At 47.9% G+C, this 26,835-nt stretch overlaps 1 protein-coding gene across 10 annotated transcripts in view; it reads right to left on the minus strand.

Annotated features, from left to right (window-relative positions):
- Positions 1–26,835, minus strand: part of SHLD2 (shieldin complex subunit 2) — a 99,420-nt gene that overhangs the window by 29,717 nt on the left and 42,868 nt on the right. For 7 of the 10 annotated variants that reach the window (XM_090057724.1, XM_090057731.1, XM_090057720.1 and 4 more), the window contains 3 exons: positions 25,982–26,089; positions 23,617–23,811; positions 14,923–15,057 (listed from right to left, as the gene is read on the minus strand). In XM_090057724.1, the coding sequence (XP_089913850.1) occupies positions 14,923–15,057; positions 23,617–23,811; positions 25,982–26,089 (438 nt within the window). The remainder of the gene's footprint in view (positions 1–14,922; positions 15,058–23,616; positions 23,812–25,981; positions 26,090–26,835) is intronic. The other 3 variants (XM_090057728.1, XM_090057729.1, XM_090057730.1) reach the window with 3 other exon arrangements.

Raw genomic sequence — 26,835 nt, forward strand, 5'->3', positions numbered from 1 at the left:
GCTTACAGAGGCAGTGAGAGCTAAGGATGTGGTCATCATGGGGGACCTGAACTTCCCAGACATCTGCTGGGAGGAGCAGTCAGCCAAGTCTGATCGCTCACGTCGGTTCTTAGCCAGAGTGCAGGACCTCCATCTAACCCAGGAGGTGCACAGTCCCACCAGGGGAGACGCCTTGTTGGACCTGGTGCTGGCCACGGGTGATGACCTGGTGAGGGGGCTGCGGGTGATGGGCCACCTGGGAGACAGTGATCATCGCTTGCTGGAATTCACCATCCAGCGTAAGGTGGCAAAGGGCTGCAGCAAGGCAACAGCCCTAGACTTTAGGGGGGCTGACTTCAACAAGCTAAGGAGGATCGTTGGGGAAGCGCTGAGGACCCAGAGGGGAAGGGAATCAGATGTCGAAGGGGAGTGGTTGCTCCTTAAGGAGACGATCCTCCATGCCCAAAGGGAGGTAATCCCAACAAGGGTCAAAGGGAGCAGGAGGGCACATAAACCCCCATGGCTCACTAAGAGCATCCGGGAATGCCTCCTTGCTAAAAGGGAGGCATATACCCAATGGAGAGATGGGGTCATCACCAAGAAGGACTATGTTACAGTCGCCCGAGGATGTAGGGGGGCAGTCAGGAGGGCCAAGGCAGAGTTGGAGATAGGACTAGCTTCCCGGATTAAGGACAATAAGAAGTCCTTCTTCAAATACATAGGGGGTAAAAAGAGGGTCCCGGGTAATGTGGGGCCCCTGCAGGACACGATGGGCAACTTAGTCATCACGCCAGATGACAAAGCTAACATATTTAACGATTTCTTTGCCTCTGTCTTCCTAAGTAGGGACCAGTTCAGCCACCTCCCTGCTGGGCCCCCCTCGGGCCCTGAGAGAGACACGCCTGGGCCAGGGGTTAGCGAGGAGTTAGGGTACTTCTGGAGAGGCTGGACGTGTTCAAGTCCGCTGGTCCGGACGATCTTCACCCTAGGGTTCTACAGGAACTGGCCGAGGTCATTGCGGGACCCCTGGCGCGGCTCTATGAGCACTCGTGGTGCTCTGGTGAGGTGCCGGAGGACTGGAAGAGGGCCAATGTGGTCCCTATCTTCAAAAAGGGAAAAAAAGAGGACCCGGGAAATTACAGGCCAGTTAGTCTGACCTCAATCCCGGGTAAGCTCTTTGAAAAAATTCTCCTGGCACACATCCAGGAGGGCCTTGCGGGGGAATGCATGCTCAGGGGCAACCAACATGGGTTCATCAGTGGCAGGTCTTGTCAGACCAACCTGGTGGCCTTTTACGATCAGGTCACCAAATCATTAGACGCAGGGGTTGCTGTGGATGTAGTCTTTTTGGACTTCCGGAAGGCTTTCGACACTGTCTCTCACCCTGTCCTCATCAAAAAGCTGGGAGACTGTGGTGTTGATGCCCACACGGTCAAATGGGTCGCCAACTGGTTGGAGGGCTGCACCCAGAGGGTGGTAGTGGATGGGTTCTTCTCGACCTGGAAGGATGTGGGCAGTGGGGTTCCGCAGGGCTCGGTCCTCGGGCCCGCACTGTTCAACATCTTCATCAGTGACTTGGATGAGGGGGTAGAAAGCACCCTGTTCAAGTTTGCTGATGACACTAAGATGTGGGGGGATGTGGGTGCACTAGAAGGGTGCAATAGGCTACAAGCTGACCTTGACAGGTTGCAACGGTGGGCGGATGAGAATAGGATGGGGTTTAACACTGATAAGTGCAAGGTGTTGCACATGGGGAGGAAGAACCGGCACCACACTTACAGGTTGGGGAACTCCCCTCTTGCCAGCACAGAGACGGAAAAGGGTCTTGGAGTCGTCATTGACTCCACGATGAACATGGGCCGGCAGTGTGGGGAGGCAGTCAAGAAGGCCAACCGTACCCTGTCATGCATCCACAGATGCATCTCGAGCAGGTCCAGGGAGGTGATCCTCCCCCTCTATGCGGCACTGGTCAGGCCGCAGCTGGAGTACTGCGTCCAGTTCTGGGCGCCACACTTCAAGAGGGACGTGGACAATATGGAAAGAGTTCAGAGGAGGGCCACTCGTATGATCAGGGGTCAGCAGGGCAGGCCTTATGAGGAGAGGCTACGGGACCTGAACCTGTTTAGCCTCCACAAGAGAAGGTTAAGGGGGGACCTTGTGGCCTGCTACAAACTGGTCAGGGGGGATCAGCAGGTATTGGGGGAGTCCCTGTTCCCCCGTGCGCTGCCAGGAGTGACCAGGAATAACGGTCACAAACTGGCGGAGGGTAAGTTTAGATTAGATATTAGGAGGCGCTACTTCACAGTCAGGGCGGCTAGGGCCTGGAACCAGCTTCCAGGGGAAGTGGTGCAGGCTCCTAGCCTGGGGATTTTTAAAAGGAAGTTAGATGAGCACCTTGCCGAGGTCATCTGACCCCGGTGCTCTTTCCTGCTAAGGCAGGGGGTCGGACTAGATGATCTACCTAGGTCCCTTCCGACTCCAGCTACTATGAAACTATGAAACTATCCCAGCACATTCTCTGGGCTGTGCTCTCTGCTCCTGTGGAGCAGGGCTGGCCCCACCCCTCTGCTCCCTAGCTGGACAGGCAGGGGCAGGGGCCTGACCAGATGCTGGCCCCAGAAGCGAACAGGGAAGAGGGTCATTTCTCCCCTCTCTTCCCTGTCCCACCAGCACAGACCCATACTTCCTTGCTGGCTGCTCCAGTGGCGGGGTCATGGCCAGTCCTGGCAGTAGCCTGGAGTGAACTAGATAGGACCGGGGTTGAATCTCCCCCTTTGTCCCACAGACCTGAGCCGGGGTCTGCTGGGTGCTTCCCCCTACAGCTAAGGGCGGGCTCTAGCACCCCCTGGCTCCTGACCTGAGTGGCTGCAGGCATGTGCCTGCATTTTCTCTGTCCGGAGGGAATGTCTGGTCAGTTGCAAACTGGTTCAAGTTAGGTAGGTTAGACTAACCTGCAAAGACTGAATCAGTTCAGGCTCTGGTTTTTTGAATGTCTGTCCTTAGCCCAATAGTTTAACACTAATCTTAACTGCTGTTGTCCACAAATAACTTTTCAGTCACATCAATTAAATTTGTAAAAACGTCATGGCTAAAATCTTGACTTTAGTGAAAAAACTCCTACCGACCTCAGGATTTCACCCCAACTTATTGCAATAGAATATGAATAATTTATATCTGGGTGGTTTGCAACCAGCTTAACTTGCACTGGGATGCTGAATTGAGAATTTGCTGCTTAAATGTTCATTTTTACCACAACTGGTATTGTTTCTCCAAACAGAGGTCCAATACAGAGAAGTAGTATCATTTCAAATAAGAGCTGCAGTTTTTCATCCCTTCATTTTCATAGGAAGGTTGAACACTTAAGCTTGTGAAATACCTGGGTTCTACTGTATGCTATTCTGTTCTCAAAAGAATATTTCATGAATCGAACCACTTGTGTTTGTAACCTAAAATCTGGATTAGAGTAACAGAGAAGAGAGGCTCCTAGCATCTGATACTATTGTACAGAAATGCTGTGTATTGATAATTGTAATGATAATTTCTTTAGTGGCAACATACACAAGTTGGTTTTCTTTACAATTTCAGCAAGATGTCAATATAACTGTATCACTTTTTTTAAGAAATATTGCTTTGCTGTTCCAAAGCAGGAATATTGATAAAGCATTACATGTAGATGAAAAAGGTACAAATCCTTACACCTACTTATGCAAGACTATGTCGTAAACTTTAACCTTCTACAAATGGTTATCACATGCCTAGCTGACTTTCGACTTCTCTTAGCAAGAATGGCCATCACATGCTGTCTTCCTGTGACCCATTTGTGCCATTTAGTTGTCGTGACCTATGTACCCATTTGGCCTGATGTGGACTTATCTACTCGGCTGTTTTGCTGGATCAAACGTTCATGGCTTGACTATCAGCAATTGGTATTTGGACAGTTGAGAAATCAGTCTTTATCTTAAATTTTAGATACAGTCTTTTAATGATTAAAATATGAATTGCTAGATGCACTGAACACTAACTGAAGAATAAGATGGAAGATTTGTAGTAAGGTAAAACAATTATAATAATCCTATATGGGTCTATATATTCTTAACCTTTTTAGGGAGGCTTTTTGAACATCCAAATAATGATACCTGTACTATAGTATGGAAGTTCTACAGATTGATTAACTGTGATATTTGCTTTAACTTGAACTGTAGAATCAGGATTTTTTTCAATGTCCACAATTTCAATGATCTGTTGTATTACTGAAAAGATTACTTTTCTGTTCTCTAGAATTTGCAGCTCCATTTTTACTGGATACTACTTACATATCCTAATCTCTGGGATCTAGACCGTAGCCATGTTGGTCTGAGCACAAAAGGCAAGCAAAGCCTTTGGGTAGAGGCGATATATCTTTTATTAGACCATCTAAAAAGTTGCAAAAAAGTTTGCAAATAACAACTGTTTTGCAACTTTAAGTTGGTCTAATAAAAGATATCACTTCTAACCAAAGACTTCGCCTATCCTAATCTCTCATTTATCTACCTCTAAAATAGAGGTTTTATACATTTAAACCTCAGTTTCTGCAAGCAAGCTACACTCTTGCCATAAAAGTTCCTTTTGCATATCTTTATTTCTATCTGTTCCTACTTGAGTTTTGGAAGAGAGAATATTCTACAGCAGGGGTTAGCAACCAGCTGCCTGTGGACCAGATCTGGCTGGTGGTAGCTCAAAGCAGTATCCTCCAGCCACAATGGCAGAGGAGGTATCCCTGGGGTCCTACTTTCTGCCTTATTCAGTTGATTTTCTCATGCAGCAGCAAATGCACTCCTAGGGTCGTAGTACCTCCCTTTTTATATTTATTCCCTTCATAGCTTCTGCTGATCACCAGAGAGCGAGGGGTGTGGCCTGCAGGGGGCCCTTGGCCACAAGCAGTGCCTCACTGTAGAAACAAGTTGTAAACCCTTGCTCTAGAGACAAAAACACAATCAGCAGTCAAGAGACCTTAAGGGATCTATTTCCTGCTCTACTGCTGAATCACGAAGTTATTTGGACAAGTTCAACAACTTATGACATCATTGGGATAACGGAGACCTGGTGGGACTCCACCCATGACTGGACCACGGGGATAGAGGGCTATACCCTGTACAGGAGGGATCGTGTTGACAAAAGGAGCGGGGGTGTAGCTCTCTGTGTGAAGGAAAGCTACATGTCCCTGCAAGCTGATGTTGGCGACCAGCATGGACAGCAAGAGACCCTCTGGGTAAAAATTCGTGGGGAATACGGCACAGGGGACACAACGGTGGGAGTCTACTACAGACCTCCCGCTCAAAGTCCTGAGCTTGACCAGGAGTTCGCCCGGGAACTGACTGAGGCCGCTTGCTCCAGGACCTTGGTTGCCATGGGTGACTTCAATTACCTGGACATCTCCTGGGAAGATCACTCAGCAAAATCCGAGCGGTCGCAAAGCTTTCTCTCGTGCGTGGATGACCTCTACCTGACTCAAGAAGTCTATGGGCCAACGAGAGGCAAAGCGCTGCTCGACCTGGTACTGGCTACGGGGGACGACCTAATCGGCGACCTAGCGATCGACGGGAAGCCAGGTGACAGCGACCACGAGCTGATCACCTTCACCATCCGCTGTAAAGCTGGCAAGTCAGTCAGCAACGCAGAAGTCCTTGACTTCAGAAAAGCCGACTTTGACAAGCTCAAGAGGCTTGTCGGTCAGGCCCTCAGGGACCATGACCCCAGGGAGATGGGAGTTCAAGAAGAGTGGTTGCTTCTCAAGGACATGATCCTCAGTGCACAAGCTAAATCTATTCCAACACGGAGGAAAGGCAGCAAGAAGGCACAGCAGCCCTCCTGGCTCTCGAGGGACCTAGCGGACCTCCTGCGGCTAAAAAGGAAAGCCTACAAAGGATGGAGGATGGGATTCACCTCCAAGGAGGATTATTCTGCGCTGGTCCGGTCCTGCAGGGAGCAAACCAGGAAAGCCAAGGCTGCAACTGAACTCCAACTAGCTTCAAGCATCAAGGACAACAAAAAGTCCTTTTTCAGATATGTGGGGAACCGGAGGAAAAGCAAGGGCAACGTTGGACCCCTGCTAAACTGGGGCAACTGACAACTGACGCCCAGGAAAAAGCTAACCTATTAAATAGGTACTTTGCATCAGTCTTTCATCAGTCCCATGGGACGCCCATGCCTGCTATGGGACAGGGAGATCCGGGTGATGGGGATCCCCTACCCTCCATAAATGCTGACCTCATGAAGGAACACCTTGAGAAGCTGGATACCTTCAAGTCAGCCAGCCCTGACAATCTGCACCCCAGGATACTCAAGGAGCTGGTGAGCGTCATAGCCCAGCCCAGCCCCTTGTACAGATCTTTGAAAACTCCTGGCACTCTGGTATAGTGCCCAAAGACTGGAAGAAGGCCAATGTGGTGCCGGTCTTGTTTGACCAATCTCATTTTCTTCTATGACCAGGTGACCTATCACCTGGACGAGGGAGAAGAGATTGATGTCATATATCTTGACTTCAAAAAAGCTTTTGATCTGGTATCCCATGATCACCTCTTGGCCAAACTGCCCAGTTGTGGCCTTGGTTCTACCACGATCCGCTGGCTGGGAAATTGGCTCCGTGGTCGGACCCAGAGGGTTGTAATTGATGGCAGTCACTCATTGTGGTGCCCTGTGACCAGTGGGGTCCCTCAAGGCTCTGTCCTTGGACTATAATGTTCAACATCTTCATTAATGATGTGGACACTGGAGTCAGGAGTGGACTGGCCAAGTTCACCGATGACACCAAACTTTGGGGCAAAGCATCCACGCCAGAAGATAGGTGGGTGATCCAGGCTGACCTGGACAAGCTCAGCAAATGGGCGGACGAGAACCTGATGGTGTTTAACACCGAAAAATGCAAGGTTCTCCACCTTGGGAGGAAAAACCTGCAGCATCCTTATAGGCTCGGCAGTGCTACGTTGGATAGCACTACAGAAGAAAGAGACTTGGGGGTCATCATTGACCACAAGACGAACATGACCTTGCAATGCGATGCTGCGGCTAGTAAAGCGACCAAATCGCTGGCTTGCATCCATAGATGCTTCTCGAGCAAATCCCGGGACGTCATTCTCCCCTTGTACTCGGCCTTGGTGAGGCCGCAGCTGGAGTACTGCGTCCAGTTTTGGGCTCCACAATTCAAAAAGGATGTGGAGAAGCTTGAAAGAGTCCAGAGGAGAGCCACGCGCACGATCAGAGGTCAGGAAAACCGATCTTACGATGATAGGCTGAGAGACATGGGACTCTTTAGCCTGGAAAAGCGTAGACTCAGGGGTGATCTGATGGCCACCTATAAGTTTATCGGGGGGACCACCAGGATCTGGGGGAACGTTTGTTCACCAGAGCGCCCCAAGGGAGGACTAGGTTGAACGGTCATAAACTTGTGCAAGACCGTTTCAGGCTGGACATAAGGAAGAATTTCTTTACTCTCTGAGCCCCCAAGGTCTGGAACAGTCTGCCATCGGAGGTGGTTCAAGCACCTACATTGAACACCTTCAAGAGTAAATTGGATGCTTATCTTGCTGGGATCCTATGACCCCAGCTGACTTCCTGCCCTTTGGGCAGGGGGCTGGACTTGATGATCTCCCGAGGTCCCTTCCAGCCCTGATGTCTATGAAATCTATGAAACTTCTTAGTGCTTTGGTGTCCAATGTCTTATTTTGTAAAAAAGGGTACCATACCCCACAGAAGTACTTTTACAATTAATTTGTTAACGTTTGTAAATTCCTCTGATACAGAAATGGAGTCGAAACAAACTCCAAAGTTCCAAAGTTTAGCAGCAGCATCTGAAGGGCTCTGGCTTGATACTGGGAAGTCTCTTGCCACCAAGTTCTATCCAATCCTTCCCTATTTACCCTTGCCTACAGTCCTTATTGTTATCCATTCCTTTCAGCTTATTCTTCCCCCAAAATTATCTTTTTTATTCTTATTAGCCTTTTTTTTCCTTTCCACAAAAAGAAATCTGTGTTTTCCCTGATAGTGTGTCATCACTGTGCAGGAAAGAACAACATATATTACACACAGACACGCACACATTTTGCAGCATACCAAACATCATGAAGCATGCTAGAAAGGCAGGTGACAGGTATTCTGGCAATGGAAGGGAGAGGAGGCAGAAGGAGAGCTGCAAGTCCCACCCCCCCACACCCATTAACACACCCTCTTTCCTGGCAGCAAGGAGTCTTCTGCTAGTGAGAGCAAGGAGCTGTGTCTGCACCTGCAGCACCACCCATAACACCAGTAACCACAACCAGCAGCAGCATGACATTCTCCACTCCAATTTCAGTTACCAGTGTAAGCCTTCTGGTGCCAGAGAAGGAGCTGCATCTGGGAGCAGGGAATCTGAGTGCCATAGCAAAGGAAATTCTGGGGAAGAAAAGAGGAATCTGAGTTTTTGCTCCACACCCAAAGTTCCCCCAGAGGTAGGTTTCCTTCTCGGGAAGGCACCTTGAAGGAGATTGTGGGGGCAAGTGATTCAGCTCCTCCTCCTGTTGTGCCTCTGCCTGCTGAGGAGGGGGATAAGGCGGGATCCCCACCCACAACCCAGAAACGGTGGGGGGGAGTAGTGTAGTGTAGGATCATTTTGAGGTATGCTACCTGCCAGCACTGCTGAAAGCAGATCAGCCAGGGCAAGGATGGAAACATTTCACCACCACAGTGATGCTGCTACATCTTAGGAGGCAGCATTCCCTTGCCCTTGTTCCTCCTCAGCCTGGCACCAGTGGTAGTGTGCCCCCCCAAAAGTCCCCCTCTCACTCCAAACCCCAAGTCCCCAAGAAGCAGAAGCAGGTCACCCTGGATCAGTGAGGGAAAGGTGGGGACAAAGGGGGTAGGGTGCATTCCCAAGATGAGCGAGGTCACCTAGAGCATTGGGGAGATGCTTGCTCTGGCTGGCCAGCCCTTCTCCTTTGTTGAGTATCCAGGGTAAGGTGGCTTATGGTGCTCATGGCCCCATCCTACCAAGTGCCCACATGCCCCACCTTCAGAAAGACAGGGGTGCCCTCCCTGTATAAGGCATGCAAGGAGTACTTGAGGGAGGAGGTGTGAAAGACAGGGCTGCAGGTAGCTTTACACTTTACCTCAGACATCTGGAGCAGCCGGGGTGGAGATCATGCCTACCTTTCCCTCACAGGGCACTGGTGCCATCAGCCAGGCCATCGGTGGGCTCTCCCCTTCAAGTGGAGGTGATGGATGAGTCCCACACAGCAAAAGAGATCACGGGGGCCATGAACCTCATGGTGCAGGGGTGGTTTGTTGGGCAGGGCAAGCTCATCTATGGGTTCGTGGTCACAAACAACTGTGTCGATATGATTGAGATGGTGCGTGACGCTACTTGTTGGCATCCACCATGTAGCACACAAGTTCCACCTCATAATCAGAAATGCCTTGGAGGGGAACAGGGCTCCTGGCGATGATGCTGTCACTACTATGACCAGCCAGCTCATTTTGAAATTCAGGAAGGCGGTGGGCTACTTCTACCGGAGCATTGGGGGGGCAAGATGCTGCAGGAGAAACAGGCAGAGCTGAACATCCCACAGCACAAAATCATGCAGGAAGTACAGACTTGGTGGAACACCACATACCTGGTGCTTGAAAGGCTGTATGAGCAACAGAAAGCCATCCATGAGATGGTCTTGCTCAAGGAGATTGGGATCAGAGACCCCCTTAACAAAACTGAGTGGGATACCATCTCCCAGATCTTGGTGGTCCTCGAGCTGTTCCTCGAGGCCACTGAGAGCCTCAGCACTGGCAATGCCTTTCTTAGCCAGGTGATCCCTGTAGTGAAAGAGCTTGAGAAGCAAATGGAGAAATTCCAGGGGGTCAATGTTCTTGGCTGGGACAAGCTGCTGTCACCAAAGGTGCAGGCACTGGTGAAGCAGCTGAAGAAGGGCACCAAAAAATGGCTGGATTTGTTGCAGTACAGTACAGTTCATGTGCTGGTGGGCATGTGTGACCCAAGGGCGAAGGGGAGCATCTGCAGCAGCAAACTCCTTGATCACTGGACAGTGGAGCTGGTGAACAGTCAGGGAGGAAGAAGGGCACAGATGGGGGCATGTGGAAGAGGGGGATCCACTGTCCCATGCCAGCTCTCCAAGCACCAGCCAATCTCCTCCTCCATAGCCGCTGCCAATGTGGGCCAAGGGCATGGCTTTAATGTTGGGGTCCTGAGGCACCAGACCCCACCATCCGGCAGGTAGTGCAGAGGCCTCGATGGATACTCATCTCGCCAAGGATGAGATGCCACTGTGATGTCGAGCAACACACAGCTAGATGTGTAAGGATCTGGCCTCAGTTGCCCAGGAATACCTGTCCAGTCCACTGACCAGCGTTCCAAGCGAGAGGGTATTCAGCATTGCTGGGGATGTTGTGACACCCCACTGTACCTTCCTGGATCCTGGTTTGATGGAACAGCTGGTGTTCCTGAAGGTCAACCTCCCATTGCTGGGGTTCCCCAAGCTCCATATGCAGATGGAGTGAGTGCCACCCTCTTCACTCCACACCTGTTTCCTTCCTTTAGTTCCTTCCACAATGATTTAATGCCCCACTCTCAGAGCTGGAGACAGGAGTTCGATTTTTCACCAGCCAGCAGGGAGGAACATCTCCCTGCTGAGCTCCCATGCCAGGACGAACTTGGAGGCATGGGCTGGGGCTATGGGGAAGGAGGAGGCCCCAGGTCCTGACCATGACCTAAAACTGCACCCTGCCAGGGCAGGAAGGCCTGGTGGGACTGCCAGTGGCACGGCAGCCCCAGGAACTGCCAGAACTGTGAACCTCCCTGGTGAAAGGAGATGCCTGATAACCTATAGCCACTGCACGTATGAATATACAGTCCTGGCTGGGGAAAGACCAAACCTGTAAGATCTTTGAGAGGCCTGAGGCTTACTGGCTGCAGTGGAGTTGTGAGAGTGAGAACAGGCAGGCAGCTCAGATCTGACCTGAGGTACCCTCGACTAGTCCGTGCTGGTGCCAGGACCCACAGGGGTGGGGGGTCAAAAGGCAAGGGGCCCACTGTGAGGAATGTCCAGAGCAAGAGGCTTGGGACTCTGACTGGCCTGAAGGCAGGGCCAGGACCTAAGAGGGAGGCCAAAGGTTCCAGAGAGAGGGGACCACAGCGAAATGGGTGAAGGATGCAATCTGGGAGACATGGGCCACAGTGTAGAAGTACAGAGCTGTGGAACTGATGTCACCTCTAGACATCATGAGCCTAAATGGGCAGCCTCCTACCTGGGTAACATCTGTATCAGTTTTCCATCAAGGCATGGCAGGAAAAAGATGGGCGGGCAGTTGGACCGGAACCAGGTGGGCAGACTGAGAACTAACTGGCACCGGGAAGGCCCCCTGTTACAGGCTACCATCCTGCTGCATTCATTCCGCTTTGCCTTAACACACACAAGGCAGACAAGGGTCTTTGGGTCAATCTAATATCTTTTATTAGACCAACTGAACAGTTGGAGAAATATATCTTGCAAGCTTTCAGGTTTAAAAACCAACTGTCAGGCTGAGGAAGGATCAATAGTTGATGTGTGGACTCTTTCTGGATGGAAGGAATAGTAAAGAAGTCAAACGCTGGCATGCAATGCATGCAAGAAAGCCAGCTAGCGAAAATGTAAATTGAGGCATCAAGGGGTGAGAGACAGGCTGGGAGGAAGGGGAATGTAGCAGGTAAAAGTGGAGAGGTACCTAGGAAGTCTGATGTTAGGCAGGTATTAGTATGTCACAAATCCAATGGCTATATTGAGTCCATGATTTTTTTATATCCAAGAGATTTATGAAGTTTGTAGGCTTGTCTACAAAAGATGTTTTTGTATATTTCCCTTGAGGATCAGGACAGAGAATGGAGAGAGGGTGGCTTTCTTGTGAAAAATGTGCCCCCACTGGTAATTGGGTTTTCTTGTCTTTAATAGATTTTCAGCGTGCATTCATTCTGGTGTGCAGTTGTTGTTTGGTCTCTCCTATGTATTTTCCATTAGGGCATTTGGGGCTTTGGATGTGATATATAATGTGTTTAGAAGCGTAGCTCCAAGATCCATGAATGGTAATGGCTCTGTTGTGGGGATGCAGTAATTGTCAGGGTACTGGATTTATGTTGACAGGTTTTGCATTTCTTGTCATGGCATGGTCCGCATCCATTCGGTGTGTTTTGGGCTACAGGAAGTTTGCTTCTGGTGATAAGGTTACCGAGGTTCTGTGCTTGTTTAAATTTACAAAACACTTTTCACAGATGAGCCTATGAACTTCACTTCATCAACCTCCTAGATACAAAAACTCATGGACTCAATATAGACATTGGATTTATGACACACTATAACCTGCCTGACTTCTGACTCCCCAGGAACCGCTCCACTTTTACCTGCTACACCCCCTTCCCTGCCCCCCCGCCTGTCCCTCACCCTGCCCCCCAACACCTCAATTTCCATTTTCACTGACTGGCTTTCTTGCCTGCATACCAGCCTCTGGCTGCTTTAGTATTCCTTCCACCCAGGAAAAGCACATACAGCACATACTCTTGCTTTCAACAGTTTGAGGGGCACTTTCACAGAAACCCCTGCACCTATCTCCTTAAAACTTGGCAGGCTTTATGCCCTCAGAAGGGACTACCATCTCTGCTGTTTTCATCCAAATCCAAAAAAAAAAAAAAAGACAAAGTTGTAGGTGTTTTAATGATTCCACATTATATGCTGCGGTCGAATCTCCAAATCCGATTTGGCGGAATCGAATCAGCAAAGTGATTCAAATCACCAAACTGAATCACTGTGCCTCCAAATAGGCCAAATACGAATCGAATACCTGCCACTTTACACACGTCTAATGACTAGTGGGAATAAGATCCTAAAAGTTTTTCAGTATGCTGGCCCCCAGAACACTAGAGCTATAGGGAAAATGTTTCTTAAGCCCATCTTGTATACTGTAGGTAAGGTCTGTTCAACTGGTAGCCTACAAAGAGTTAATTTACACAGGGGTCTCCAGGTTCCCCTTATTCCTGCAATTTCAGCTTTCTGCCCCTGTCCCTTGGGGCAGTTCACACAGTGTAGTGCAGCACAATGGAAAAGCCTACCCGTGGCTCGCACAGCATGTGGCCCTTGGGTACTCAGAAATTGGACAATCCTGTTATATATGACAGATTCTGCACTTTTCATTAAAATCATAACCACAAATACTAAATAATGTCAAGTACACTATAATATACTGACTTTAAACTGACTTCTGGGGGACATGCACTCTGTACTTCAGTTTCTGCAAAATAATACCCTAAAATAACTACTGATTAGAAATATGAACTACAGGTAACTAACTCAAAAATCCGTTTCTACACATTATATAAACAACCACCAGTAAAACCAGCAGTAAATCAGTAATAGCCAACTGCAAAATGTAGGGCTTGAGATTCTGAACAGGGATACCTTCAGTCAATTAGGCTAGAGACAGACATTACACATAAACCGGTTTAAGTGATCAGAAACTGTTTTAAACCTGTAACAGAAGAGATGTTCAGTGCTCATAAGCCAGTTTGAAAATGGCTGAAACTGGTTTGAGATAAATCTAGCTGAATGTAGTATCAGACTTAACTGATTTGGGTCCAACAGGTTTATGCAATGTCTGTCCCAGACACTGTGGTATATGCTAAACCAGACTCCCCCAGCATCTTGGTATGCTTTCTGGGCATGGCGAGATGCTCTCCTCCACAGCAGAACTGGCTTCTGCTCCCTGGCTGAAGCTCCAACAGAGACTTGCAGGCACAGCAGGGTCTGCTGGCTTTCCTGTGCCCCCCTCCCCTTTTCACCAGTTGCTGCTTAAACAGAGATCCCTTTCTCCTTTCCCCCACAGCACAGACTGTAGCCAGCATGTGGTATGCTAGCTAGTGCTATGTAAGGCAGATAGGACAGTGCTTGGTTAGGGTCTTTTGGAGCTAATCAACAGCTCAGTTGGTAATGTCCCTGCATTCCTTCCTTTGGAAAACACTGTTTAAGAGCTTCAACTGCTCAGCAAGGGTTTGTTTTCTTATGGGGTGCTAAATGCTGATAACAGAATTGATAAATGCTCTGTTATCAAGGAGGGGGGACTCCTCCCTAATCACAGTGTGCTGCTGGGGCCTGGTCATGCTCCCTTTAAGTCAGCCCTGGGGAAGGGAAGGGAGGGTTGGTCTAGCATCCCCCAGCTTCTAGCCTGACCCACTGCAGGCATGTGGCTGCATTTCTGGGATGTCTGTGTAGCTACAAAGCGATTTTGCCTAGCCAGGTTAGACTAATCTGCAAAGACTGAATTAATTCAGGCTCAGGCTTTCTGAATGGCTGTCCCTAGCCTTAGTGAATGGAACCAATAGCCCCTGTGTGGAGTCTGATAATGTGGTGACACTGGATGTACTCTGGAAATTAAAGAGTGGAAAAACTAGGGAACATGCTGGGCCTTTAAAAAAAAATTAAGCTACAGTTTCCAAAATAAAAGTATCAAGGAAAAAGGTAAATTGAGATATCAGAACACTTCTAAAGACCTCTCTTTTACGATTTTGCAATAATATAACACAAGTAGATTGATAAAATCTCATTCACATTTTATAAATATTCCTGCTTTATTATCTTAACAGTTAAGACTCTGAAAACAAAGGACACTGTAATTTTTGTTGCTGACGACAATTTTCAAGTAAAGGAAATTCATTAGACATCTAACACTGCAAAATATGTCATCACAGTAGAACCAAGGGCCACATAAATCTTGAATTAAATATTTTATAACTGAATGCTTAAGTATTATTAAAAGAAGCATGTACAACGTATCTTTTCTATTTTTCACTCATACCTTGCAGAGAGGCTTAATATTTTCTCCTTCTTATGCTCCTGACTGTAATGGCAGAGTATACAAATGTTATTCCACCAGATACTGTCCATTTAATTTAGCTATACGTACCTTTTTTCTTCTGTAGTTGAGGGTACCAGGCTGCCCCTGCACCCCACAGTACCATTATATAAGGTTGATCTCTGACCTGTTCCACTGTTAGAATAACTTTTCTTTGCTTTTCTCCCTTATAACTGTACACAGCTTCTGAAAAAGTTTCAAATGATATGAATGTCATTAATTTTGTGGTAATGTTGGAGTGATGTAGCTGTGATGGTCTCTTAAATGCACAGTAGGGAGAGATTTTAGACAAGCTTATGAGCTCAAGGTACCCTGAAGTGACCTGAGGAAGGGTATCTTGTGCCTGAAAGCTTGCCTGAAATTTCTCCCAGCTATGCAGTTGGTCTAATAAAAGATATCACCCCCCAAAATATTTGCTTCTGATAATAATTTTGTGAACTTCTGTAAAATGTGAAAATACCTGTGGTAATAAAGATCAAATCAGATAATTAGACACAGTCTTACAATATATGATTTATATACGAGTGGAAGAAAGAAACTACAATTTTTTCTTGTGAGAATGAGAAAGAATATTAGTTTCAAATAGATACGTAAAATTAATTTTAATGGAAAGATAGGAACAAGAGGCACGATAGGTAAATATATCTCTCAAATGGTATTTAGGCGAGAGAGATGTATTTACATCTTCAGTGTCTATTAAATTCATGCTGGAGAGCTTCATTAACTAGCTGTAATCTCAAGAACAATTAATCTCTTGTACCAGAGGTACACAGAGGAAAGACTGGGACCCAAAGGACTAAAGAAGGGCAATATAATAAATATAGAAAAGGAAAATAGGCTGGCACAGGGTATTAAAGACCAAACAGCCTAATTTCAATCCCCTGGAAGATACTGAAACCAATTATTAAACAATCAGTTTGCAAGATCTAAAAGATAACAAAGTGATAAGAGCAGACAGTGCCAAACCAAACTAATTTTCTTTTTTGACACGATAACTAGCCTAGCAACTAAGGGAGGCAGATGTCACATAACTTAGTAAAGCTTCCCCACATAACATTCTCATAAGCAAGCTAAAGAATTATGATCTGGATATAATAACCATCACCTGGGTATATAGCTGGTTGAAGACCTTGAGGACCTGGTCCATTATCTTTTCAGGTATCAAGGTCAGACTGACAGGTCTGTAATTCTCCAGATCCTCCTCCTGTCCTTTCTTTAAAGATGGGTACTATATTTGCCCCTTTCCAGTAACCTGAGACCTCACTGAACCTCCACAAGTTCTCAAAGAGGATAACCAATGGCTCTGAAATTACCTCAGCCAATTTCTTCACTAGCTTAGTGTGCATCCCATCCAGACCTACTGACTTGCAACATAAAAACTGCCATTTACTAGGTGACACTATTGGTCTATCTTGGCCAATACCCTGTGTCACACAGTGGCAGAGAGTGGGTGCTGAAACAGAGTAAACACGGTATGAGCACTGGTTCCTTTCCTATTTGAAGTCTTTAGGCTAGGGACAGACATTCAAAGTGCCTGAAATGATTCAATCTTTGCAGGTTAGTCTCACCTGCAGAGTGAACCTGTTTGCAAATGGATAGATGCTTGGCACATGCCTGCAGTGGCTCAAACCAGAAGCCCAGGGGCACTAGAGCAGCCCCCCTTCCACAGGGAAGCTGAGGTGAGGAAGGGAGGCATGGCCAGACCCAGGCAAGCCTGAGTAAACCCTGACTTTCACCTGCAGGGTGCTGAAGGTGGGGGAAGTGGGAGCCTGACCAGATTGCTGTGGCAGAGGAGGAGGAGGAGGAGGAGGAGGAGGGGAGCACTCTGTCCACCCCATTGATCCCTGATAACTGGGAGCAATCCTGGCATACATGGCTGCAGGAGGAACTCTTCCCCAACCTCCCTCTCCCCCACTGCTGCAGGGCGGGGAGGGTGGCTCTGTTTGGTGCTGGGGGACTGTTCCCCTCCTTCTTCCCCCTGCTGCTGAGAGGTGGGAAGGGCATCTCTGCAGGGCTGCCCAGCACCAGAGGGGGACTCTTCTGCTGCTCTGCCACTGCTGCGGGGTGGGGCTCTATGACAGGCTGTCCCAAAGGAAAGCGCTTTTCCCACCACCACAGGGTGAGAAGGGGGGCTCTGCAAGGCTGCCTTCCCCCAGTGGGAAACTCCTCTGCCCCCTGCCTTCCCCCACAGGGTGGGGGGGGGCTGTTCAGTGTTGCAGGAGGGCTTTTGCCCCTTCTCCTCACCCCCCATGGGGTAGGGAGGGCAGCTCTGTGTGGTGCTCCTGGCCTGGCCCCCATGGCCCAGACCAGCTTTGCTCAGACCTGGCCAAGGCATTCACATGATCTGGGTGGGGCCACCCCCTGCAGCTGCGGCTCAGTGATTGGGATGTTGAGCCATCAGTGAGTGCAGCCTGGCCTGGCCCAGCGTGCAACCAGTGGCTGGCCAGGCAATGGGCTAGCTGGGCTGGCTCAGAGGGGCCAGTGAGCCCAGAGCCCAGTAGCCACCCATCAATGAGGCTGGCAAGAGCCCCATGAACCCCCGCGGCATCTCTGAGCCGCCTGGCTAGCACCTGTTGTTTATATGCTGGGCTAAGCCAGGCTGCACATGCTGATAGGGCTCAACATCCCAGTCACTGAGCCACAGCTGCTTGGGAGCCACAGCTGCTTGGGGTGGGCCGGCCCACCCTACCCTACCCTACCCTACCCCCCCCATAGCTTGGTCAGGCCATACGGCTGCCTTGGCTTGAGCTAAGTGAGGCTGGTCTGGGCCATCAGGGCAAAGCCACCCCTAACAGCTGCAGCTCCATTACAGCTACTCCCTGTGCCCCAGCTGGACTGGGCTGGGCTGAGCTGAGGAGTGCCACACAGACTGGTGTGGGGGGGGCGAAGAGCCCCCCTCTGGGGCTGGGCCTGGCATAGAGCCCCCTCCCTGCCATGCAGTGGGGGAGGAGCAGGGGAAGAGTCCCCCTCTAGGGGCTGGGCAGCTTCGCAGAGTCCCCTTCCTACCCCAGGAGGAAGAGCAGGAATTCCTCTCCAGTGCTGCATAAAGCCCTCCCACCCTGAGGGGAGGAAGTGGAGGGGGAAGAGTTCCCTCCCCCCTCCACCAAACAGAGCCCTGGCATGACCTTGTTAAGTTGAAGGCGGCAGGGAGAAAAGTTAATTCTTTCCTCCATCCCTTCTGCCCTGCAGCCAGGGTCTGCCAGCCCCAGGGACCATTGCTGCAGCACCCTCCCCTTTGCTCCCCAGCAAACAAGTAGACCCTGGCTGTGGTGATGGAGGAGGGGAAGGAGGGAAGAATTAACCTCCTCCCTACCCACTTCACCTTAATGGGGCTATGCCGGCCAGTGTCTCTGCTTGGGCTGGTCCCTGGCTTGGACTAGAGACCAGAGAGGAAGGATCAGCCCTGCAGCTGAAAGTCCCACCCAGCAGCCCTGCAGCAGAAAGCCCTGTCATCAAGACCCAGCCCTGCAGCAGAGAGCCCTGCCCAGGCCAGAGAGCATGCTGGGATGCTGGAGGATTCTGGTTTAACTTAAACCAGGAAGGGGTCTGGGACAGACAATGGATAAACCGGCCTGAGTCAAATCATACTACAATCAACCAGGTATATCTCAAACTTGTTTCAGCCATTTTCAAACTGGTTTATGTGCACTGAACATCTATTCTGTTACAGGTTTAAACCAGTTTCTGATCACTTAAATCAGTTTATGTGTAACATCTGTCTCTAGCCTTAAGGTTTAGGAAGTTCTGAGTCAGAGGCTGTACCTAAATTCCCATACTCAATAGCTACTGGTGCATCTTTCCTCCAAGAATTCATTCATTCCCTTTTTGAAAGCGTCTAGCTTCTAAGTAATCCCTCACTTACTTCAACTACTCTAGGCTGCATGTCTCCTTCGCTTATCTTTTCTGCCAACTGTACTCATCTGGTAGTTGCCCCTTATTTGTGAAGATTGAAGTAAAAAGGCATTAAATACTTCAGCATTTGCTGCATTATCCATAACTAAATTCTGTAGGGGGCCTACCATTTCTTTGGTCGTCCTCTTGAAATACTTACAGAATTCCTTTTTATTACTTTTATGTCCCTTGCCAGTTGCATCAGAAATCTTGGCTTGGCCTTCCTAATTTTTTCCCTGCACACCCATATAATACACCTATATTATTCTGAAATAATATGACCAATTCCACTTTTAATCCCACTTTTTATAGGATTCCTTTTTGAGTTTCAACTCATTGAAGAGACTCTTGTCTAGAAAGGTGGTCTCCTACTGCACTTCCCTAAAGGGTACCTATAACAGCCTCTGCCAATGGGACACTACAGCCAGGGGTACTCTCTTCAGCCTGCACCAGGGCCTTACCTACACACCCATGCAGGGACAGGGTTTTCAAGTCCAGTCTCATTTTGCAAAACACCATGGGAAAAGCAGTGGGCTACCCAGATCAGCCTTCATCAGGTACCAATCAGGGTAGGACTACCTACAGAAGCCCACAGAACTACACTGCAGGGCAAAGACCATCCTCAACAGCACTTTGAATATACCCCCCCACCCCCTAGAACTGGCCTATTGTCCTCACCCACAGCACTTGGAAACCCTCCTTCCACCTCATGGTACCCTCAGCAGTACCACTGAACCTCTACCCAGGGATTCAGGCATACCACTAAGGTCTTGATTTTCCATTCCTCAAGATCCCATTCTTAGAACTCTCCACTGGTCAGGAAGTTGGGGCCAATTGCAGCTCTACTCCACCTCACAAATTCTGGGCCAGTACTCATCACAGGAGGGGGAAAGAGCCTGGCACTCAAACCTCTTTACCCCACTGGGTTAATATGAAGGAATGAGGCCATACCACTCTGAAAATCCATGAACCTCATTTTTCAAAACACCACTGGGAGAACATGAATTACCTCTATGTTGCTAGTTCCACAAGCAAGCTCTCCTTGCATCACCAAGACCACCACACTGGAGTTTCTAAAGAATCACATTTTGTGAATCTATGGGCCCTGCTACATATTCAAATTAAAGTTGGATAGAAACCACATAAATTGTTACACATTTTCAAGCACTACTTTTATGCAACTATAAAAAGAGCCAATCAGCTATAGTCATATATTACCTAGTACATGTGGCCAGTCTAAATTTACTGCACGATTAACTAGTTCAGAGAATCATAGAAAATCAGGGACCTCAGGAGGTCATCTAGTCCAACCCCCTGCTCAAAGCAGGACTATCCTCACCTAGATCATCGCAGCCAAGGCTTTGTCTAGCTGGGTCTTAAAAACCTCCAAGGATGGAGATTCCACATCCTCTCTGGGTAACCTGTTCCAGTGCTAGTGAGAACATTTTTCCTAATGTCTAACCTAAACTTCCCTTGCTGCAATGTGAAATCATTACTGTTTGTTCTGTCATCTGCCATCACTGAGAAAAGACTAACTCCATCTTCTTTGGAACTACCCTTCAGGTAGCTGAAGGCTGCTATTAAATCCCCTGCAGTTTTTCCTTCAGACTAACTAATGGGTTCCCTCAGCCTCTCCTCAGAGGTCTTGTGCCCCAGCCCCCTAACCATTTTCATTACCTTCTGCTGGACTCTCTCCTATTTGTTCACACCCTTTCTACAGTGGGGGGCCCAAAACTGGAAACAGCACTCCAGATGTGGCCTCACCAGTGCTGAATAGAAGGAAATAATCACATCTCTCAATCTGAGAGCAATGCTCCTACTAAGGCAGCGTACTATGCCATTACCCTTCTTTGCAACAAGGGCACACTGTTAGCTCATATTCAGCTTATTGCCCACTGTAACTCCCAGGTCCTTACCTGCAGAGCTGCTGCTTAGCCAGTTGGTCTCGAGCCTGTACCAGTGCATGGGATTGTTCCGTCCTAAGTGCAGGATGTTGCACTTGTCCTTACTGAACCTCATAAGATTTCTTCTGGTCCAATCCTCCAATTCGTCAAAGTCTCTCTGAATTCTAGCCCTACCCTCCACCATATCAACTACTCCCCACATCTTGGCATCATCTGCAAACTTGCTGAGGGTGCACTCCATCCTATCTTCCAGATCATTGCTGAAGATATTGAACAAAGCTAGATGATCTCCTGAGGTCCCTTCCGACCCTAGCATCTATGAATCTATGACTCTGTGAACACTAATTTTCTATGATTCTAGGAAAACTGACTTTAGGACCGACCCCTGAAGCTGTCCACTTGAAACTGGCTACCAACTAGACATCAAGCCATTGATTACTAACCTTATTGTCTGACCATCCAGTCAGTTTTCTATATAGTTTACAGTCCATTCATCCAACTCATACTTCCTTAGCTTGTTTGCACAAATATTGTGGGAGATGTGCAACAGAACACCTGGGGCTCTCTGTTCCTTTAAGGAAGCAGCAGCAAGCTAGGCAGAGTGCACTAGCTGAAGGTTGCCAAGACTATAGGGCAATTAAGCCAATTAGCAGGCACCTGCAGCCAGCCTGTTGACCAGAAGGGGTCAGGGCCCTGGAAGGATACAAGCCTGAGGCTGGGCTAGCAGGCTAGTCTCTCCCTGGCAGCCACAGGGTGAAGAGCTCCTAGCTTCTAGAATAAAGGGGCAGAGGCCGAAGCCCTGACAGGAGAATATCATTACTGCAACACCAGTGAGGCTTGGAGCATGGTGTAGGGGAGGACTGGAGCTGCGCATTTAGCCCCCAAGGCTTTAGGTGCCCTGCTGCAGCACAGTCATAAGGATGCCCAGAGAAGGGTCTGGGACTAGTAGAGGCCAGTAGGGTGCCGGGGCAACCCAGGGCAGGCTCCAGCTGGACTGGGGCCTATGCATAGGCCCATGGGCAGCCTCCCTATTTTTTATTAACCAAAGCATGGTGGACAAGAAGGAAAGGCAGCCTGGGGTAGAGCAGGTCATGGTCACAGAGCCACCAGGGGGCATCATGGCTGCCATTGGGACTCCAACATGCTACAAAAAGGTATCAAAAGCCTTGCTAAAATCAAGCTATATTACAGAGGTGGCCAAACCGCTGCTCATGAGCTGCATGCAGCTCACTGGCATGGTACTTGCAGTTCTCCAAAAAATCGGCTGAAACCCCGCCCACTTCTCCTTGAGGCAGCACAGCACCCTCCCACTGCTCTGGCTTTCCCTGCAGGGAGCACATCCTTAGCCCGCCCTCCTCCCTCCTCCTCTCTCTCTGGAACTGCTGGATCAGGCGCTGGGCTGCTGGGGCATGGACTGCAGCTGTGCTACTTACCCCAGGGCATACTCCCCACAGAGAAAGCCGGAGTGGCTCAGTGGTGCAGGGGGTTCACCTCCACTCCAGGTTGCTCAGCAGTCGCACCTACTCCCTGTTGTCCAGCTCTTGAACTTCAGGGGAGGATCAGATGTGGCTCTCAGGCATGACTTGCCCTTGGTGAATTCAAAGCTAATTGTTCCTAATCACTTTCTCTAACTGGTGCTTAGAAATGAATTACTTGAGGACCTGCTCCATGATTTTTCTGGGGAATGAGGTGACTGGATCCAGTAGCTCCCTGGATCCTTCTTCTTCCCTTTCTTAAAGATGGACACTATATTTGCCTTTTTCCAATCATCCTGATGGCCATGAGTTTTCAAAGACAATGGTCATCAACTCTGCAATCACATCGACCAACTCCCTTAGGACCCTCAGGTGCATTGTGCCTGGCCCCATGGACCTGTACACACACAATTTTTCTAAATAGTCCCTAACCTGATCTTTCACTACTCCATCTCCTCCACAAACTGTACGGCCAGGTGCAGTGGTCCTGGAGCTGACCTTGTTTCTGAAGAATGAGGTAAAACAGGTATTGAGTACTTCAGACTTTTGTGTGTCATCTGTCACTAGACTGCCTCCTCCATCCAGTAAGGGACCCACACTTTCCCAGATCTTCCTCTTGTTGCTGACATACTTGTAGAAACCCTTCTTGTTACACTTCATGTCTCTTACTAGATGCAATTCATATTGCACTTTGGCTTCCTGATTTCATCCCTGCATGCCTGAGAAATATTCTTATACTCTTCCCTAGCTGTCTTTCCAAGTTTCCATTTCTTGGAAAGCTTCCTGGCTGTGTTTCTGCTCACTTAAGAGATTCCTGCTAAGCCTGTCTGGTCTTCTGCTGTACTTGCTAGTCTTCCTGCACATTGGGATGATTTGTTCCTGCACCCTTAATAATGTTTCTTGCAGTTACAACCAGGTTTCTGGGACTTCTTTCCCCCTCAAATTGGCCTCCCAGGGGATCCTACCTATCAGTTTCCTGAGTGAATCCAAATTTGCTTCTCACAAGTCCAGAGACCTTATTTTGTTGCTTTCTTTCCTTCTTTTCCTCAGGATCCTAAACTCAAATCATCTCATGGTTGCTGCTGCCCAATTCTTCCCTGTTTGTAAGCAGCAGGTCAAGAATAGCATGGCACCCAGTTGGCTTCTCCAACATTTGCACCAGGAAGCTGTCAACGCTCTCTAAAACTTTATGGATTGCCTGTGCAGTGTTATATTGCCCTCCCGCAGATGTCAGGGTGATTTTGTTAATTGTGTAACAAGTATAATGTGTAGCAGAGGCCTAACAGAGTATCAATGTTCTAAGGTCAGAAACAGCATCTAAAATTTAAATACCGATTAAAAAAAAGAAAAAATGTTGGTTTAACTAAAAAAGTTTACTGTTATTTAAAAATACTAATTGCTAGAGCAGAATTTAATTACGTTTCAGCAAAGTAATTATGATGTGGTGGCAGTTTAAGTTCAATAAGTCAACTAACCTGTTAGTATGGAGATGCTGATGATTTTTAATACTGAATGAATCAATGTATCTTGCTGAAGTTGGTCTAGTTGAACATGCTGTATATTATCCCATTTCTGAGGATGCATGCGTGGAAGATCTCTGAGGTAGGTAAATTTTGAAGATACATACGCCAGTAAATCCTGGAGAACACCAACGTCTACTACATGAGAAACTTAAAAAATATTAAAGTAAGTCTCAAAGGACTTCTGGAGTCAAGAAAAGATCTTAAGTATTACCGTTTATTATCTGTACCACTTTGTCCACCTTTGAAATAGTACAAGGTGCCATTTCTTTTAACAGTGGAAAAGTTATGCTTTATTTTGTGACAGAATTCCAGCACTAAATATGTGCCATTTTAAATGCACCCAAAACTCATGTGAAAATAAAAATGCATCTTACACAATAACCAAATTGTAAGGTGTAAAGCAATTTTGATTAAGATGATTATGTTACATCATTGTTTACTAATGTGCTATCCCCGAGACAAATTTTATGTTGTTTTCTGTATTCCAAGTTCACAGAACTAAGATATTTCAGTAAATTAATACTTTTTAATGGTAACCACTAAATTGTACTACAAAGTATAAAAGCCTCTCAGTCCAGGATTGTTTTCAAATTTGGTAGAGTTCTGTACAAATTAAATTTTCCATATTTATTTATTAGAAAACTATAAACATCAATACAAATAAAATTACTTTAAATAACTATTTTTTAAATAAATTTTGGAAAACAAAAGATTTAATATTCTCTTCTTTGAGTTCTAATCTAGTACAGGCAGTCCTCTATTTACATTTCAAGTTTCGTCAAATGGCACTTATGACATTTGTAAACTGACACCTTGTTTCAAGGTTACGATGCTGGTTTTGCCTTTGTGACACTGAACACAGCTGCATCCAGCTAATAAGTCTGTGGTGGTGCGGGGGAGAGGGGAGGGAAGAGGTGTGGGAAGGCAGATCAATGCCCCTGCAGTGAGGGAGAGATTGTGGCTGTGGCTGGGATGGGGCACGGAGAGGGGGCCCAACAGCTCCCACTGCTGAATGCCGCAGGTCCAGGGCGGGGGTGGGGGGCGCTGCTGCAGATCTGCATGAGGTGGCTGGGGCCGTGTGCCAGGTGGAAGGTGCTGGGAACAGGGGCTATGCTGTGCCACCACTTGCCCAGCCAGGGTGGGGGCGTGCAATGCAGCTTGCTCTGGGTGGAAGATACTGGGAGCAAGGGCTCTGCCTTGGTGCCACTTGTTCAGCCGGGGCAGGGGAAGCACGAGGTGGAGACACTGCTTTGGACAAGCGGCGGGCAGCAGAGGAGCTGCTCCATCCTTCCTGCACCTCCTGGATAAGCCACAGTTTCACCTCGCCAAGCAGTGGCATCTGCAGGGCACGGCGAGGACGTGTGCTCCCAGATCTGCACAGGGCAGGCAGCAGAGCAGTGGCTATGTGGGGGCTGCAGCCACCCTAAAATTCCCCATAACCCCTGCCGCATGCCTGGAGCAGCTCTGGCTCCATCTGCCCCATGCCCTGCCACCGCTCACCAGGGCGGAGTGAAACCACGGCTCATCCAGGATGTGCAGGGAGGCCTGAGCAGCTACTCCACTGTGCATTGCTTGTCTGAGGCAGTGCAGCACATTCTGCTCCCTGCCCCAGCTGGGCAAGTGGCAGCAGGGAATAACCTCTGGTCCCAGAGCCTCTGCGCCTGCATCCCGCACCCCTCCACCCCAGCTGGACAAGTGGTGGCATGGCAGAGTCCCCACTCCTGACGCCTTCCACCTCACCATGGGGGAGCAGCTGGACAAGATGCTAATTCTCTCACAGCTGCTCATAGTCCCTGCTCCCAGCACCACCAAAACGTAGCCCAGCACTGCTCACCTCACCGCAGGGGGGGCAGCCAGATGAGCTGCAGCAAAAGAAGAGAACATCTATCCAAATGTCCTTAGACATTTTAAGAAAGCAGACAAGACTCCAGAAAAACCTACAGCCAAGACTCCTGAGAAGACTCCAACAAAGAACCCTTCAAAAAGTCCAGCAAAGTCACCTCAAATAAGTCCTTCCAAATCAATATGATTGCTGTTTACAATATAAATACATTAACGTAGCTATATTACTCGTCTATAATTGATTGAGTATAAAATACTGTGTTATTTTTGGTGAAAATAGGGTACTGGGCCTTCGTTCAGGAACCAATCCCCAATTTATAACATTGTTTCCTATGGGAATATTGGTTCTGAGTTACGTTTCGACTTGAGATGCAGCTTTCAGGAACCAATTGTGTCGTAAGTCTGAGGACTGCCTGTACAAAGGTTACGAATTGGAACCTCTTATGGTTCTCTTATGAATATATTTCAGCCTCACATTCTTTGGGATTAATAGCTGAGCAGCTCCCCAGATTTAATAACCGACTGGCAAAGGTTGACTGTAGCATCATCTCCCCAAACCAAAGGTTCTCATACACAGTGACATCTGCAACAAAGGAAATGGATGGCTATCAGCACAGAACACACTGAAAAATGTCCACAGGTCCCACTCAGGAACTGATTTTACTTCAGAATCTTAATTTGGAAACTTGTATCAATATCAATCTAGTATCAATATAATTAAGTTGCTAGTTGTTTTTTCTTTTTTCTTCTGCCAAAGCATAATGGAGTAATCTACTGTTCCTTTCTTTATTATTCAATGACCCACTTCACTACTGAGTACACTCTTCTCTCTTTTTGTGCAATATCTAAGACTGACTTTCAAGGAGGTAATTTTCAGAAACAGCCAACCTTTGGCTTTAAGTTACTTTGACTTAAAGTACATTCCTAGTGATTCATCATGTAAGTTGCTCCATAGAAGCAGAACCCTGTAAATGAGAACTCTACCTACTTCACTGGAGCACTTTGGAATGGAGTATTAGCTTGCATCTAAAAAGTAAATTTAAAGAAGAAATAAACTACTTTTAAAACAAATAATTTTTAGAATACACTGGGACAGTCTTAAGAACACTTAAAAAGTTCTCTCAGCACCATGATAGTCATCCCTTACTGTAAAACATTAAATAATCTGATACCAAGCATCTCATAAAGACACTCTAAGAGAAGGTATTTCTTATATATACTTGACTCCACCAATTGCAATCTTTCATATATTTTATATAGTACATGTTTGTACCCAAGGCAGACAGGGTCTTCAGATGAACCATTTTATCACATCATAAATTGGCTGAA

The sequence above is a fragment of the Crocodylus siamensis genome, chromosome 7 (genome assembly GCF_052110815.1).
Source record: "Crocodylus siamensis isolate JL-2025a chromosome 7, ASM5211081v1, whole genome shotgun sequence".
NCBI classification, from domain to species: domain Eukaryota; kingdom Metazoa; phylum Chordata; order Crocodylia; family Crocodylidae; genus Crocodylus; species Crocodylus siamensis.